The sequence below is a fragment of the Mobula birostris genome, chromosome 16, assembly GCF_030028105.1.
Source record: "Mobula birostris isolate sMobBir1 chromosome 16, sMobBir1.hap1, whole genome shotgun sequence".
Classification (NCBI taxonomy): domain Eukaryota; kingdom Metazoa; phylum Chordata; class Chondrichthyes; order Myliobatiformes; family Myliobatidae; genus Mobula; species Mobula birostris.
In genome coordinates, this window is record NC_092385.1 from 75,446,703 (window position 1) to 75,463,596 (window position 16,894).

The 16,894-nt window shown below is 45.2% G+C and overlaps 1 protein-coding gene across 4 annotated transcripts in view; it reads right to left on the minus strand.

Annotated features, from left to right (window-relative positions):
- Nucleotides 1-4,664: 4,664 nt before the first annotated feature.
- LOC140211233 (SRSF protein kinase 3) overlaps nt 4,665-16,894 on the minus strand; it is a 49,459-nt gene continuing 37,229 nt past the window's right edge. For all 4 annotated transcript variants that reach the window (XM_072280868.1, XM_072280865.1, XM_072280867.1 and 1 more), the window contains 3 exons: nt 16,629-16,698; nt 11,152-11,244; nt 4,665-4,981 (listed from right to left, as the gene is read on the minus strand). In XM_072280868.1, the coding sequence (XP_072136969.1) occupies nt 4,782-4,981; nt 11,152-11,244; nt 16,629-16,698 (363 nt within the window). In that variant the 3' untranslated portion in view covers nt 4,665-4,781. The remainder of the gene's footprint in view (nt 4,982-11,151; nt 11,245-16,628; nt 16,699-16,894) is intronic.

Sequence of the window (16,894 nt, forward strand, 5' to 3'; positions counted from 1 at the left end):
ACCGTGGCGCCCAGCATTTAATATTAACGACAAACAATCTGCTGAAGGAACTCTATGGGTCGAACAGCATCTCTGGAGGGAAAAAGAGCCACCAAGATTTCAGGTCCAACATCTGATTCAGGACTGAGCGAAGAGGAAGACAGCCAGTATAAAGATGAAAGGGAGAATGATGGAACATGGTAGATGACAGAGCAAGAGTGAAGGATGACAAGCTGATTGAGCCACATTGGAGCAAGGGGAAGGATGGAGCTAAGAGAGTTAGGTGTGGGTGTGGGTGTTCGTGTAGATATTTTCTGTGGAAAATCCTCCTTATGAGCTTTTGACCTGGAATACCAGGCTTGTTTTGAGGATTGTGTAGGATAACATGAAAATCTCATCCAATGGTTGAGAACTCAACAATATTTAAGGAATTACCTGTAATCCAATTTTCTCCCTCTATCACTAGCAACTCCTTGGGCGTGTGCTATGAAAGGCCGTTCCATTGCTTTCTATGCAATTTGTTCTCCTGGCGCAACAGAATCACAATCAAGTTTAATATCACCGGAATATGTTGTGAAATTTGTTGTCTTACATCAGCAGTACATTGCAATACATAATTAAAACTATAAATTACAATATATATATAAAATAAATTTAATAAGTAGCACAGAAAGAGAGGAAAATACGGAGATTGTAGTCTCTTGCTTAAACACATCCTAAATGGAATTAAAAATAGAGCTTTTATTTGTGCTTATGAGTTTTCACTTGCCATCATAGACAAAGCTCAATTCACTCCGTTGGATTTGCCAACTGCCTAATTGATCTGTCGATAAAACATTGGCAATGGTTTGGTCAAACCCCTGGCCTTGTTTCATCTCTACAGTGTTGGTCTGTTCAAAGTTATTGAACGATTAATGGCCGTTGAGTACCAGAGCCATTTGACAAGTGCAAAAGTCCTCTAGTGCATAGAAAAGGGTGCCAACAGAAAAGGCAGTTTAGGCTATGCAGAATTGAAAAAGGTTCTTCATGTCCACTCTATATAGGCCTTTCAATATTTGGTAGGTTTCAGCAAGATCCCCCCCCCCCCACTCCCATTCATTCTTATAAACTCCAGTGAGTACAGGCCCAGAACCAGCAAACTCCCCTCATACTGTATGTTAACGTTTTCATTCTCGGGAATATTCTCATAAACTTCCTTGCCAATACCAGCATTTCATTTCTGTGTATGTGTGCTCCTTTGCCAAAGTTGTAAAGACCATAAAATATAGGAGCAGGATTAGGCCATTTGGCCCATCGAGTCTGCTCCACATTTCATCATGGCTGATTCATTTCCCTCTCAGCCCCAGTGTCCTGCCTTCTCCCCGTATCCCTTCATGCCCTGACCAATCAAGAATCTTATCAGCCTCTGGCTTAATTATACCCAATGGCTTGGCCTCCACAGCTGCCTGTGGCAACAGATTCCACAGATTCGCCACTCTCTGGCTAAAGAAATTTTCTTTGTCAACTCCATTCTAAATGGATGTCCCCCTATTCTGAGGCTGTGTCCTCTGGTCTTAGGTTACCCCACCACAGGGAACATCCTCTCCACATCCACTCTATTGAGACCCAGAGTCATCAAACACTCCTCACATGATAAGCCTTTCAATCCAGGGATCATTTTCATAAATATCTCTGATGTCAGCACAACCTTTCTTAGGGGCCAACAACTGGTCACAGTACTCCAAGTGAGGCCCAACCTGTGCCTTGTAAAGTGCCTTACCTTGAGAGGACTAGAATATAAAATCCTTGATACATTTATTTTTACTTATAATTTGTAACGAATTATTTAAACAAAGAAGGATGGTTAATCAACAACATATTTACAATATTACTGAAACACTACTGAAATATTAAATACACAACACTTAATCAGGAAGTGTTCAACCTCCATTTTAAATATACTCAGCAGTTTGGCCTCCACAGCCGTCCATGGCAATGAATTCCACAAATTCACTACCTTCTGACTAAAGAAATTCATCTTCATCTCTCTATTCAGAGGCCACGTCCACTGGTCTTAGACTCTCACTCTATAGGTAACATCCTTTCGACGTTCACTCTATATAGGCTTTTTAATATTTGGTAGATTTCAACAAGATTTCCACCTCCCCACCCCCCTCACCACCACCACCACCACCACCATCTCATTCTTCTAAACTCCAATGTGTACACACCCTGAACCATCAAACGCATCTCATTCATTAATCCTTTCATTCTCAGGACTATTATCATAAACCTTCTCTTGATCCTCAAGTTCAAATTTATTGTCATCTGACTATACGTATATACAACCAAATGAAACAACGTTCCTCCAGACCATGGGACACCCACAAAACATGTGTCACACGCAGCACATAAAACAAAATATTACCACAAATGATTTAGTAAAATATAATTCCAAGTACATGTCGTGCATAGCACAAGTAGACAGTAAACAGCTCGCTGTCCTAGTGACGGGACCTCACGGTGGCAGGGAAGAAGCTGTCACCCAATCTGGCAGTCCTAGTCCTGATGCTCCTGTACCTCCTTCCTGATGATAGTGAGTCTAAGAGATTGTAGGATGGGTGATAGGAATCATCAACAATGCTTTGCACCCTTCGTATACAACGTTCCTGGCATGCTGATGTAGTGGTTAGCGTAATGCTTTACAGTATCAGTGACCTGGCTTCATTTCCTGCCACTGTCTGTAACGAGTTTGTACATTTTCGTCATGACCGTGTGTGTTTCCCCCAGATGCTCCAGTTTCATCCCACAGCCAAGGACGTTCCAGTTAGTAGGTTAATTAGTCATTAGAAGTTGTCCTATGATTAGGCTGAGGTTGAACTGGGGGTTGCTGGGCAGTGCGGCTTGAAGGGCCAGACGGGCCTGTTCCGTGCTGTATCCCAGTAAATAATTAAATAAATGTCACAAACTTGGGAGAGAGAGACCCCAGTGATCCTCTTGGCGTGTTTTCCTATCGTCTGTAGGATCTTGCAGTCTGACGCTTTGTACCTTCGTATCACACAGTGATACAACCAGGTAGGACACTCTCCATGGTACTCCTATAGAAAGTTGTTGGAATGGGAGCAGGGGAACCTTGCATGCCTGAATCGCTTCAGAAAGTGCAGACACTGTTGTGCCTTCTCGACTTGTGAGGAGGCATTACAGGTTCAGGTTAGATTGTCCGTTACGTACACACCAAGGAACTTTGTGCTGTGCAGTGGAGGGTGGTCAGCCTGTGCCTTCCTGAAGTCAACTACTGTCTCTTTTGTCTTGTCCATGCTGAGACTCAGGTTGCTGTTCTCACATTGCCAGCACATCCTCTCTTGGATGTGGGGCCCAAAACTGCTCGCAATAAGAAGCTGGCCACTCAGCCCATTGAGACTGCTCCACTGTTCCACAATATCACGGGTGAACTTCTTCCTCAATGCCATTTTCTTGCACTTGATTCACCTAATATCCAGAAAGTTTTTGCTCTGTGCTTCTCAATACTCCAGAATAATTTATAAGATGTGGTAGGGTTGTCACCTGTGATGAGAGATAAAACAGACCAAGGCTATTCTCTTTGGTGTTTCAAAGAATGGGAGGTGATCTCACAAAAATGTACAAGCTTCTTAAGTACTTTAAAACTGTAGAGACAGGGATGATGTTTACCCTGGCTTCGTGGTTTAGACCAGGGTCACAGTCTCAAAATAGAACATTGAGCAGTGCAGTACAGGGACAGGCCATTCTGTCCACAATCTTTGTACCGACCACAATGCTAATTTAATCTCTACATCTGCTGCACAAAGTCTATATTCCTCCAGTCCCTGTCTGTTCATGTGCCTGCTGAATGCCTCCTAAACGTTCCACTGTATCTGGGCTCAAGGGCTGAGTTGCTGAGTATGTTCAAGATACAGATTGGTAGATTTTTGGATCTCAATAGAATCAAAAGATTGTTGGCTGAGTCACTGAGATTGAAGATCAGCCATGATTGAAAGGCCTAGATAGAATGGAGGTGGAGAGGATGTTTCCTATAGTGGAAGATTCTATGACCAAAGGGCATGGCCTCAGTATAGAAGGATGTTCCTTTAGAACAGAAGTGAGGAGGAATTTCTTTAGCCAGAGGGTGATGAATCTTTGGAATTCGTTGCCACAGACGGCTGTGGAGGCCTAGTCATTTGGGTAATTTAAAGTGGAGGTGAATATGTTCTTGATTTGTTCTTGATATGTTCTTGGTATGGAGGGAAGGCTGGGGCGGTGTGCTGAGTTGGATAATCAGCCATGATCATAATAAATGGCGGTGCAGGCTCGAAGGGCCGAATGGCCTACTCCTGCACCTATTTTCTATGTTTCTATGATTAGTCAAGATGTCAAGGTTATGGGGAGAAGACAGGAAAATGGGGTTGAGGAGGTAAATAAATTAGCCATGATGGAATGGCAGAGCAGACTCAATGGGCACAATGGCCTAATTCTGCTCCTATATCTATCGTTAAATGGTGGAGTAGGCATGCGGAATCAAACCTGTACTCCTGTTCAGAGGAACAGCTACCAGCTGAAATCCAGTCTTTCCACAGAATGTTGACAGGTCCAAGCCTTGAATAAGACATTTGCCTAGTGCACCTTTTGCAAAAGAATTTTCATTTATGTTTGATTATGAAATTGAATTTATTGAACTTAACTTTATTCCATTGATTTACATATTCCTGCACAGATCATATCAAGCCACACTTTAGGACTCAATCAATTTTAGCAATATCCATTATCCACTGGGAAGGTATACCTCTATTATAATGGGTAATAGAAATCTAACTGAAAGAGTCTTTAGTGTTCAGCCATGGGTGTTGGAGACAATGTTCTGCAGTTGCCCTTTTTTCTGGTATAAAGCAAAGCATTTGATGAAGGAAATCTGAAAACATTGCTGCATCAGCCAATGGGAAGTCATATTTCTCGATGAGAACATCATACAATCCCCAAGGTCTTAGTGTCTTGATATGACGTAGCTCACCTGTAGATAGAAACATAGATAGAACAAGAAAGAGTACAGCACAGGAATAGACCCTTCAATCCTTATGTTCTGTGCTGACCATGTGACCGTGTTTTTCAGGTGTGTTTAGTTCCTTACCGTAAGTATTTTCCATCCCTACTGCTGAATGTAAGCAACAGGAATTCTGCAGATGCTGGAAATTCAAGCAACACACATCAAAGTTGCTGGTGAACGCAGCAGGCCAGGCAGCATCTGTAGGAAGAGGTGCAGTCGACGTTTCAGGCCGAGACCCTTCGTCAGGACTAACTGAAGGAAGAGTGAGTAAGGGATTTGAAAGTTGAGGGGGAGGGGGAGATCCAAAATGATAGGAGAAGACAGGAGGGGGAGGGATAGAGCCAAGAGCTGGACAGGTGATAGGCAAAAGGGGATACGAGAGGATCATGGGACAGGAGGTCCGGGAAGAAAGACAAGTGGGGGGGGACCCAGAGGATGCGCAAGAGGTATATTCAGAGGGATAGAGGGAGAAAAAGGAGAGTGAGAGAAAGAATGTGTGCATGAAAATGAGTAACAGATGGGGTACGAGGGGGAGGTGGGGCCTTAGCGGAAGTTAGAGAAGTCGATGTTCATGCCATCAGGTTGGAGGCTACCCAGACGGAATATAAGGTGTTGTTCCTCCAACCTGAGTGTGGCTTCATCTTTACAGTAGAGGAGGCCGTGGATAGACATGTCAGAATGGGAATGGGATGTGGAATTAAAATGTGTGGCCACTGGGAGATCCTGCTTTCTCTGGCGGACAGAGCGTAGATGTTCAGCAAAGCGGTCTCCCAGTCTGCGTCGGGTCTCGCCAATATATAAAAGGCCACATCGGGAGCACCGGACGCAGTATATCACCCCAGTCGACTCACAGGTGAAGTGTTGCCTCACCTGGAAGGACTGTTTGGGGCCCTGAATGGTGGTAAGGGAGGAAGTGTAAGGGCATGTGTAGCACTTGTTCCGCTTACACGGATAAGTGCCAGGAGGGAGATCAGTGGGGAGGGATGGGGGGGACGAATGGACAAGGGAGTTGTGTAGGGAGTGATCCCTGCGGAATGCAGGGGGGGGGGGAGGGAAAGATGTGCTTAGTGGTGGGATCCCATTGGAGGTGGCGGAAGTTACAGAGAATAATATGTTGGACCCGGAGGCTGGTGGGGTGGTAGGTGAGGACCAGGGGAACCCTATTCCTAGTGGGGTGGCGAGAGGATGGAGTGAGAGCAGATGTACGTGAAATGGGGGAGATGCGTTTAAGAGCAGAGTTGATAGTGGAGGAAGGGAAGCCCCTTTCTTTAAAAAAGGAAGACATCCGAAGAAAAGGAAGAAAAGGATCTCTTTATCGCTAATTGCCGACGGGACATCAACCGTCTCGACTTCACCGCACCTTGTCCCCATTCCAACCTCACTCCTTCCGAACACTCTGCTCTCCACTCCCTCCGCACTAATCCTAACCTTATTATTAAACCCGCCGATAAGGGGGGTGCTGTTGTAGTCTGGCGTACTGACCTCTACCTTGCCGAGGCACAGCGACAACTCGCGGATACCTCCTCTTATTTATCCCTTGATCGTGACCCCACTAAGGAGCACCAGGCCATTGTCTCCCACACCATCACCGACTTTATCCGCTCAGGAGATCTCCCATCCACTGCTACCAACCTTATAGTTCCCACACCCCGCACTTCCCGTTTCTACCTCCTACCCAAGATCCACAAACCTGCCTGTCCTGGCCGACCTATTGTCTCAGCTTGCTCCTGCCCCACCGAACTCATTTCTGCATACCTCGGCACTGTTTTATCACCCCTTGTTCAATCCCTTCCGGCCTATGTTCGTGACACTTCTCACGCTCTTAAACTTTTCGATGATTTTAAGTTCCCTGGCCCCCACCGCTTTATTTTCACCATGGATGTTCAGTCCTTATATACTTCCATCCCCCATCAGGAAGGTCTTAAAGCTCTACGCTTCTTTTTGGATTCCAGACCTAATCAGTTCCCCTCTACCACCACTCTGCTCCGTCTAGCGGAATTAGTCCTTACTCTTAATAATTTCTCCTTTGGCTCCTCCCACTTCCTCCAAACTGAAGGTGTAGCTATGGGCACCCGTATGGGTCCTAGCTATGCCTGTCTTTTTGTTGGCTTTGTGGAACAATCTATGTTCCGTGCCTATTCTGGTATCTGTCCCCTACTTTTCCTTCGCTACATCGATGACTGCATTGGCGCTGCTTCCTGCACGCATGCAGAACTCGTTGACTTTATTAACTTTGCCTCCAACTTTCACCCTGCCCTCAAGTTTACCTGGTCCTTTTCCGACACCTCCCTCCCCTTTCTAGATCTTTCTGTCTCTGTCTCTGGAGACCGCTTATCCACTGATGTCTACTATAAGCCTACTGACTCTCACAGCTATCTGGACTATTCCTCTTCTCACCCTGTCTCTTGCAAAAACGCCATCCCCTTCTCGCAATTCCTCCGTCTCCGCCGCATCTGCTCTCAGGATGAGGCTTTTCATTCTAGGACGAGGGAGGTGTCTTCCTTTTTTAAAGAAAGGGGCTTCCCTTCCTCCACTATCAACTCTGCTCTTAAACGCATCTCCCCCATTTCACATACATCTGCTCTCACTCCATCCTCTCGCCACCCCACTAGGAATAGGGTTCCCCTGGTCCTCACCTACCACCCCACCAGCCTCCGGGTCCAACATATTATTCTCCGTAACTTCCGCCACCTCCAACGGGATCCCACCACTAAGCACACCTTTCCCTCCCCCCCTCTCCCTGCATTCCGCAGGGATCGCTCCCTACACAACTCCCTTGTCCATTCGTCCCCCCCATCCCTCCCCACTGATCTCCCTCCTGGCACTTATCCGTGTAAGCGGAACAAGTGCTACACATGCCCTTACACTTCCTCCCTTACCACCATTCAGGGCCCCAAACAGTCCTTCCAGGTGAGGCAACACTTCACCTGTGAGTCGACTGGGGTGATATACTGCGTCCGGTGCTCCCGATGTGGCCTTTTATATATTGGCGAGACCCGACGCAGACCGGGAGACCGCTTTGCTGAACATCTACGCTCTGTCCGCCAGAGAAAGCAGGACTTCCCAGTGGCCACACATTTTAATTCCACATCCCATTCCCATTCTGACATGTCCATCCACAGCCTCCTCTACTGTAAAGATGAAGCCACACTCAGGTTGGAGGAACAACACCTTATATTCCATCTGGGTAGCCTCCAACCTGATGGCATGAACATCGACTTCTCTAACTTCCACTAAGGCCCCACCTCCCCCTCGTATCCCATCTGTTACTTATTTTTATGCACACATTCTTTCTCTCACTCTCCTTTTTCTCCCTCTGTCCCTCTGAATATACCTCTTGCCCATCCTCTGGGTCCTCCCCCCCCCTTGTCTTTCTTCCCGGACCTCCTGTCCCATGATCCTCTCGTATCCCCTTTTGCCTATCACCTGTCCAGCTCTTGGCTCCATCCCTCCCCCTCCTGTCTTCTCCTATCATTTTGGATCTCTCCCTCCCCCTCCCACTTTCAAATCCCTTACTCACTCTTCCTTCAGTTAGTCCTGACGAAGGGTCTCGGCCTGAAACGTCGACTGCACCTCTTCCTAGAGATGCTGCCTGGCCTGCTGCGTTCACCAGCAACTTTGATGTGTGTTGCTGAATGTAAGGCTCGCTAGCCTATAATTTCCTGCTTTGTTCCCTCTGCCCTTCCTAAGCAAAGAAACAACATCGGCTATTCTTCTGAAAAAACTTTTGCACAGTATTGCCTTCAGTCCTCAGGTAATTATGAGAGAATGTTCAGTAGCTCTACCTCCTTCCCAAATAAAAGCAGAAAATATTAGAAACACACAGGGAGTATCTGGGGAAGGAGAAACAGAATTCACATTTCAACTTGAATACCATTTGTCTGAGGGAGAGGGAGAAATCAAGTATTAAGTTGCATGGAGAATGGGGAAAGGATGGCTAGGGCAAAGGGAATATCTGCCAGGCTGAGACCAGGGACATCCTGGGGATAGACTGTAAATGAGGTCGTCTGGTTGATAGATTAAAGGAGGAAGTTAGGAAGAGCATCACTGTCTGCCTGCAACAGACCAAGGGGTGGGAAATAGGATGTTTTCCAGTCCTGATGAAGGATGTCAGCCTGAAACGTTCACTGTTTATTTCTCTGCATAGACGCTGCCTGACCTGCTGAATTCCTCTGGCACTTTGTATGTTATTTGCTCAAGATTTCCAGCATGTACAGAATCTCTTGAGTTTAGTCAGAACAGTCCTTCTTTGGCTCGTTGAGTTAAATGGCCTGCTGCGGTGACCCTTGGCCTGTGCTCAGTAGCCAATTATACCTGAAGTAGCAGGAAGGCTTTAGAATTGATTGAGATGAGGAGAGGGAATAATGGCCAGAATTGCACGAATTGGCTTTAAGACGGCTGTGCTGGAATTGTGTGTTGAGATGGGTAGTGGTAGCAGTTAAAGAAGGCAGTTCACCACTAAATTTTCCCAGAGTAGATAGGGAAGGTCAATAAAATTTGTCTTTCTCAGCAATGCTCAGATTCTAGAAAATGATGTAGATTGACTAAACAGTGCATTAATCTATCAAGCTTTATGGAGGACCTGAGTTACAGGGAAAGGTCGAACAGGTTCGGACTTTATTCCCCGAAGTGTAAGAGAACGAGGTATACACAATTATGAGGGGTATAAATAGGGTGAATGCAAGCAGACTTTTTCCACTGAGGCTGAGCGAGACTAGAACGAGAGGTCATGATTTAAGGGTAAAAGGTGAAATGTTTAAGGGGAATTTAAAATTGTTGAGCGTGGAACAAGCTGCCAAACGAAGCAGCGGATGGGGGTTTGGTTTCGACATTTAAGAGAAACATAGAAACATAGAAAATAGATGCAGGAGTAGGCCATCCGGCCCTTCGAGCCTGCACCGCCATTCAGTACGATCATGGCTGATCATTCAACTCAGAACCCTGTACCAGCCTTCTCTCCGTACCCCCTGATCCCTTTAGCCACAAGGGCCATATCTAACTCCCTCTTAAATATAGCCAATGAACTGGCCTCAACTGTTTCCTGTGGCAGAGAATTCCACAGATTCACCACTCTCTGTGTGAAGAAGTTTTTCCTAATCTCGATCCTAAAAGGCTTCCCCTTTATCCTCAAACTGTGACCCCTCGTTCTGGACTTCCCCAACATCGGGAACAATCTTCCTGCATCTAGCCTGTCTAATCCCTTTAGGATTTTATACGTTTCAATCAGATCCCCCCTCAATCTTCTAAATTCCAACGAGTATAAGCCTAGTTCATCCAGTCTTTCATCATATGAAAGTCTTGCCATCCCAGGAATCAATCTGGTGAACCTTCTTTGTACTCCCTCTACGGCAAGGATGTCTTTCCTCAGATTAGGGGACCAAAACTGCACACAATACTCCAGGTGTGGTCTCACCAAGGCCTTGTACAACTGCAGTAGTACCTCCCTGCTCCTGTACTCGAATGCTCTTGCTATAAATGCCAGCATACCATTTGCCTTTTTCACCGCCTGCTGTACCTGCATGCCCATCTTCAATGACTGGTGTATAATGACACCTAGGTCTCGTTGCACCTCCCCTCTTCCTAATGGGCCACCATTCAGATAATAATCTGTTTTCCTGTTTTTGCCACCAAAGTGGATAACTTCACACTTATCCACATTAAATTGCATCTGCCATGAATTTGCCCACTCACCTAACCTATCCAAGTCACCCTGCATCCTCTTAGCATCCTCCTCACAGCTAACACTGCCGCCCAGCTTCGTGTCATCCACAAACTTGGAGATACTGCATTTAATTCCCTCATCCAAGTCATTAATATATATTGTAAACAACTGGGGTCCCAGCACTGAGCCTTGCTGTACCCCACTAGTCACTGCCTGCCATTATGAAAAGGTCCCGTTTATTCCCACTCTTTGCTTCCTATCTGCCAACCAATTCTCTATCCACATCAATACCTTACCCCCAATACCGTGTGCTTTAAGTTTGCACAAGTTTGGATAAGTACATGGAGGCATGGACAGGATGTGCTGAAGGGCCTGTTTCTGTGTTCTATGACTCAGTGACGAGTTTGGGGACCAGCATTGCAGATAATAGGTTGTATTTGATTGAGATTAGGATTCAAATGATTTGCTACTTTACCTTTAAGGTTGAAGAAATCTTTGGAATACTTGCCAGAGAATGTACACTTCAAGGGGATTCTCCCAAGCAGCTCAATAATATGTGCAATGTGGTCTGTCACAGAGAAGAGCAGGAGGAAGGATAAGCAACAAAGGATCACAGACTTTATTTTGGCATCACTGTAAATCTGAAACCATTCTTAAACTCTAAACCACAAACGTGTTCTCTGGAGTGACACAAATGCATTAAAATCCATTTTCAGAATTAAAGTAGCCAGAATCAATTCGACAAAAAAATTTAAATTGGCATTGACAGTAAATGCATGCAAAAAAAAATTGGAGTACATTTGAATGTGAGAATGTGTAAAATGTGAGAGACCAGTAAACTTTGGAACTGGGCCTAAAATGTCTGCTTAGTCCTTATCACTTGATAGGTTGTGTCTAACCAATTTTATAGAATTTTTCAAGGAAGTTACAAAGAAAGTTAATGAAGGCAAGCCAGTAACGTTGTCTTTATGGACTCTAGCAAGGCCTTTGAAAAGGTTCCGCATGGGAGGTTGGTGAGAAAGGCTGAATCGCTTGGCATTCAAAATGAGGTGGTAAATTGGATTAGACTTCAGCTTCACAGACGCCAGAGGGCGGTAGTAGATGGTTGTCTCTCTGACTGGAGGCCAATGGCTATTGATGTGCCACTGTGCCGCAGGGATTGGTGCTGGGTTTGAGTTACTGTCGCCTTCTTGACAGCTTGAACCAGCCTGGCCAATCTCCTTAAGACACAGAAACAGAATTAGGCCGTTCAGCCACTCCAACATTCCATCATGGCTGATTTATTATCCCTCTCGACCCCATTCTCTTGCCTTCTTCTTGTAGGAGGGCCTTCCTGAAGATAAATCCAAGGAAGGCAATGGGCCCAGATGGCAACCCGGGATGGGTTCTCTGGGCCTGTGCAAGCGAGCTAGCTGGAGTGTTTGCTGATATCTTCAACTGCTCCTTGCTTCAGTCTAAGATCCTCTCGTGTTTTAAGAAGGCAACGATAATCCCAGTGCCGAAGAAGAGCAAGGTGGCATGCCTGAATGACTATCGACCTGTGGCTCTGACATCAGTTGCTATGAAGTGCTTCGAGAGATTGGTTATGGCACACATCAACCACAGCCTACCGGTCAACCTCGACGCTTTGCAATTCACCTACTGGCGCAACAGGTCAACGGCAGATGCCATCTCTCTGACCCTACATTCCTCCTTAGAACACCTGGAGAATAAAGACGCATACGTAAGGCTCCTTTTCATTGACTACAGCTCTGCCTTCAATACCATCATTCCAAATAAACTGATTCCTAAGCTCTGGAACCTGGGCCTTAGCACTTGGATCTGCAGCTGGATCTTCAACTTCCTCACAGACAGGGCCCAGGCTGTAAAAATAGGGGACAAGCTCTCCTCTACAATCACTCTGAGCACTGGTGCCCCATAAGGCTGTGTACTCAGCCCCCTGTTGTACTCACTGTACACCCATGTTTGTGTAGCCAAGTTTCCATCAAACTCAATATATCAGTTTGCTGATGACATGACAATTGTAGGCTATATCTTGGGTAATGATGAGTTTGAGTACAGAGAGGAAATTAAGAACCTGGTGGCATGGTGCAAAGACAATAACCTATCCCTCAACGTCAGCAAGACAAAGGAATTGGTTGTTGACTTCAGAAGGAGTAGCGGACTGCATGACCCAATTTACATTGGTGGTGCGCAAGTGGAACAGGTCAAAAGCTTTAAGTTCCTCGGGGTCAATATCACAAATGACCTGACTTGGTCCAACCAAGCAGAGTCCACTGCCAAGAAGGCCCACCAGTGCCTTTACTTCCAGAGAAAACTAAAGAAATTTGGCCTGTCCCCCAAAACCCTCACTAATTTTTATAGATGCACTGTAGAAAGTATTCTTCTAGGGTGCATCACAATCTGGTATGGAAGTTGTCCTGTCCAAGGCCGGAAGAAGCTGCAGAAGATCGGAAACACAACTCAGCACATCACACAAACCAATCTTCCGTCCTTGGACTCACTTTACACCGCACGCTGCCGGAGCAGTGCTGCCAGGATAATCAAGGACACGACCCACCGAGCCAACACACTTTTCGTCCTTCTTCCCTCCGGGAGAAGGCTCAGGAGCTTGAAGACTCGTACGGCCAGATTTGGGAACAGCTTCTTTCCAACTGTGATAAGGCTGCTGAACGGATCCTGACCCAGATCTGGGCCGTACCCACCAAATATCCGGACCTGCTTCTCGGTTTTTTTGCACTACGTTACTTCCCCATTTCTGTTTTCTATTTATGATTTATAATTTAAATTTTTAATATTTACCATCGATTTGTAATCCAGGGAGCACGAAACGCAGAATCAAATATCGTTGTGATGATTGTACGCTCTAGTATCAATTATTTGGCGACAATAAAGTAAAGTAACCTTTGATGCCTTGGTTAATCAAGAACGTATCAGCATCCACCTTAAATATACCCAATGACTTGACCCCCACAGCCATCTGTGCAAATTAATTCCACAGATTCATCACCATCTGGCTAAAGTCCACACCTTTATTCTTTCTACACAAGGTGCATGACCATGCACTTTCCTACAATATATTCCATTTGCCACTTCTTTAATATATACTTGAAAAGAAGTGGTCCCAACATTGACCCCTGCAGAACACCACTAGTCATTGGCAGCCAACCAGAAAAGGCTCCCTTTACTTCCACGTTTTGCCTCCTGCCAATCAGCCAATTTTCTATCTTGCAATTCCTTGGGCTATTATCTTGTTAAGTAGTCTCGTGTGCAGCAGCTTGTCAAAGGCCTTTTGAAAATCCAAATAAAGAGTATCCACTCACTCTTCTTTGTCCATATTTCCTGTTATTTCCTAAAACAATTCCAACATATTTGTCAAGGAAACCATGCTCACCTTGGCCTATTTTATCTTGTGCCTCCAAGTACTCCAAAACCTCATTTTTAAGAATAGACTCCAACATCTTTCCAATCACTGAAGCCAGGTTTCTCTCCCTTCTTAAACACTGGAGTGATATTTTCAATTTTCCAGTCCTCTGGAACCATTCCAGAATTGAATGATTATTAAAAGATCATTACTAATGCCTCCAAAATCTGTTCAACTACCTCTTTCAGAATCCTGGCATGTAGTCCATCTGGTCCAGTGACTTATCTACCTTCAGACGTTTCAGATTCCCAAGCACCTTCTCTTTACTGCTAGCAATGACACTCCACTCTTGCATTTCTGGTATTCTGCTAAGGTCTTCCAGTGAAGACTGACGCAAATACTTATTGAGTTTGTTGTCATTTCCTTGTCTCCTTTTTTCTCCTCTTACCTCTATCATTAACAAGACATTTTCACACACAGAACTGCTGCTCACTGAATGTCTGTGTTTTGCACCATTCTCTGAAAACTGTTGTGTGTGAAAATCCCAAGAGATCAGCAGCTTCTGAGATACTCAGATCCCCATCTGGAATCAACAATTAATCTGAACAACAACTGAACCTCTTGACCATGTCTGCATACATTGAGTTGCTGCCGTATGACTGGTTGATTAGATATCTGCACTGCTGTACCTAATAAAGTGGCCGCTGCCTGTAAAGTGTTGGAGAAATTCAGTGGATCAGGCTGCAACAGACAGTCAGTGCAAGACTCTTCACTTGGATAACACCAAAGAAAATCATTGGGTACAGGCCTGGGCTGGGAATGATGAAACAGTCTGGAAGGGTCCAATGCTTTAGTATTCACTATGGAAAAGGACCTTAGCAATTGTAGGGATGACTTACAGTGGACTGAAAAGCTTGAACATATAGACATTAAGAAAGAGGATGTGCTGGAACTTTTGGAAAGCATCAAGTTAGATAAGTCACCGGGACTGGACGAGATGTATCCCAGGCTACTGTGGGAGTCGAGGGAGGAGATTGCTGAGCCTCTGGCAATGATCTTTGCATCATCAATGGGGATGCGAGAGGTTCCAGAGAATTGGAGGGTTGCAGATGTTGTTCCCTTATTCCAGAAAGGGAGTAGAGATAGCCCAGGAAATTATGGACCAATAAGTCTTACCTCAGTGGTTAGTAAGTTGATGGAGAAGATCCTGAGAGTCAAAGGCAGGTCATGCCTTACAAGCCTGATTTAATTCTTTGAGGATGTGACTAAGCACATTGATGAAGGTAGAGCAGTAGATGTAGGGTATATGGATTTCAGCAAGGCATTTGATAAGGTACCTCATGCAAGGCTTATTGAGAAAGTAAGGAGGCATTGGATCCAGGGGGACATTGCTTAGTGGATCCAGAATTGGCATGCCCACAGAAAGCAAAAAGTGGTTGTAGATGGGTCATATTCTGCATGGAGGCTGGTGACCAATGGCGTGCCTCAGGGATCTGTTCTGGGACCCCTACTCTTCGTGATTTTTATAAATAACCTGGGTGAGGAAGTGGAGGGATGGGTTAGTTAATTTGCTGATGACACAACGGTTGGGGGTGTTGTGAAGTTACAGCGGGACATCGATAGGATGAAAAACTGGGTTGAGAAGTGGCAGATGGAGTTCAACCCAGATAAGTGTGAGGTAGATCATTTCGGTAGATCAGTATGATGGCAGAATATCGTATTAATGGTAAGATTCTTGGTGGTGTGGAGGATCAGAGGGATCTTGGGGTCCGTGTCCATAGTTACTGCGCAGGTTGGCTGTTTGGTTACAATGGCATACAGTGCATTGGCCTTCATCAACCATGGAACTGAATTCATGAGCCGAGAGGTAATGTTACAATTATATAGGACCACTTGGAGTACTGTGCTCAGTTCTGGTCGCCTCACTACAGGAAGGATGTGGAAACTATAGAAAGGGTGCAGAGGAGATTTACAAGGATGTTGCCTGGATTGGGGAGCATGCCTTACGAGAATAGGTTGAGTGAACTTGGCCTTTTTTCCTTGGAGCAACAGAAGATGAGAGGTGACCTGATAGGGGTGTACAAGATGATGAGAGGCTTTGATCATGTGGATAGTCAGAGGCTTTTTCCCAGGGCTGGAATGGCTAACATGAGAGGGCACAGTTTTAAGGTGCTTGGAAGTAGGTACAGAGGGGACGTCAGGGGCAAGGTTTTTTTATGCAGAGAGTGGTGAGTGCATGGAATGGGCTGCCGGCGACTGTGGTGGAGGCGGACACAATAAAGTCTTTTAAGAGACTCCTGGATAAGTACGTGGAGCTTAGAAAAATAGAGGGCTATGGGTAACCCTAAGTAATTTCTAAAGTAAGTACATGTTTGGCACAGCGTTGTGGGCCAAAGGGCCTGTATTGTGCCGTAGGTTTTCTAAGTTTCTAATGTCGCTCCTTGTTCTACACATATTCTTTTGTCTGTATGTTTCTTACATTGAAAACACTAACGCTGATTGACTTAGAGGAAGGGAATCTATTGGAGAATATATTTATGATTGGATCAATGTTCCCATTTGATCTTGATTAAAATATGCTCCCTTACCCTCATCTTCAGAGAAGGTCTTTCCAGGTCGAGGATCAAACAAGTATTCACCTGTTGCCAACTCAAATGCCTGTGTATGTAAAGAGAGGTTTACACTATTTCCATTTTGAAATGTTGAGCATGAGATGCGCAAAGCACTCGCACTTAGTAAAACACTGAAGGTAACAAAGCACTAACAACTCTAATACTGCACACAAATATTGACAGCGCACTGCTTGCAAGATTAAAGTGAGTAGATTCTCCCCTTTTTCCTAAATTTTAGAGGA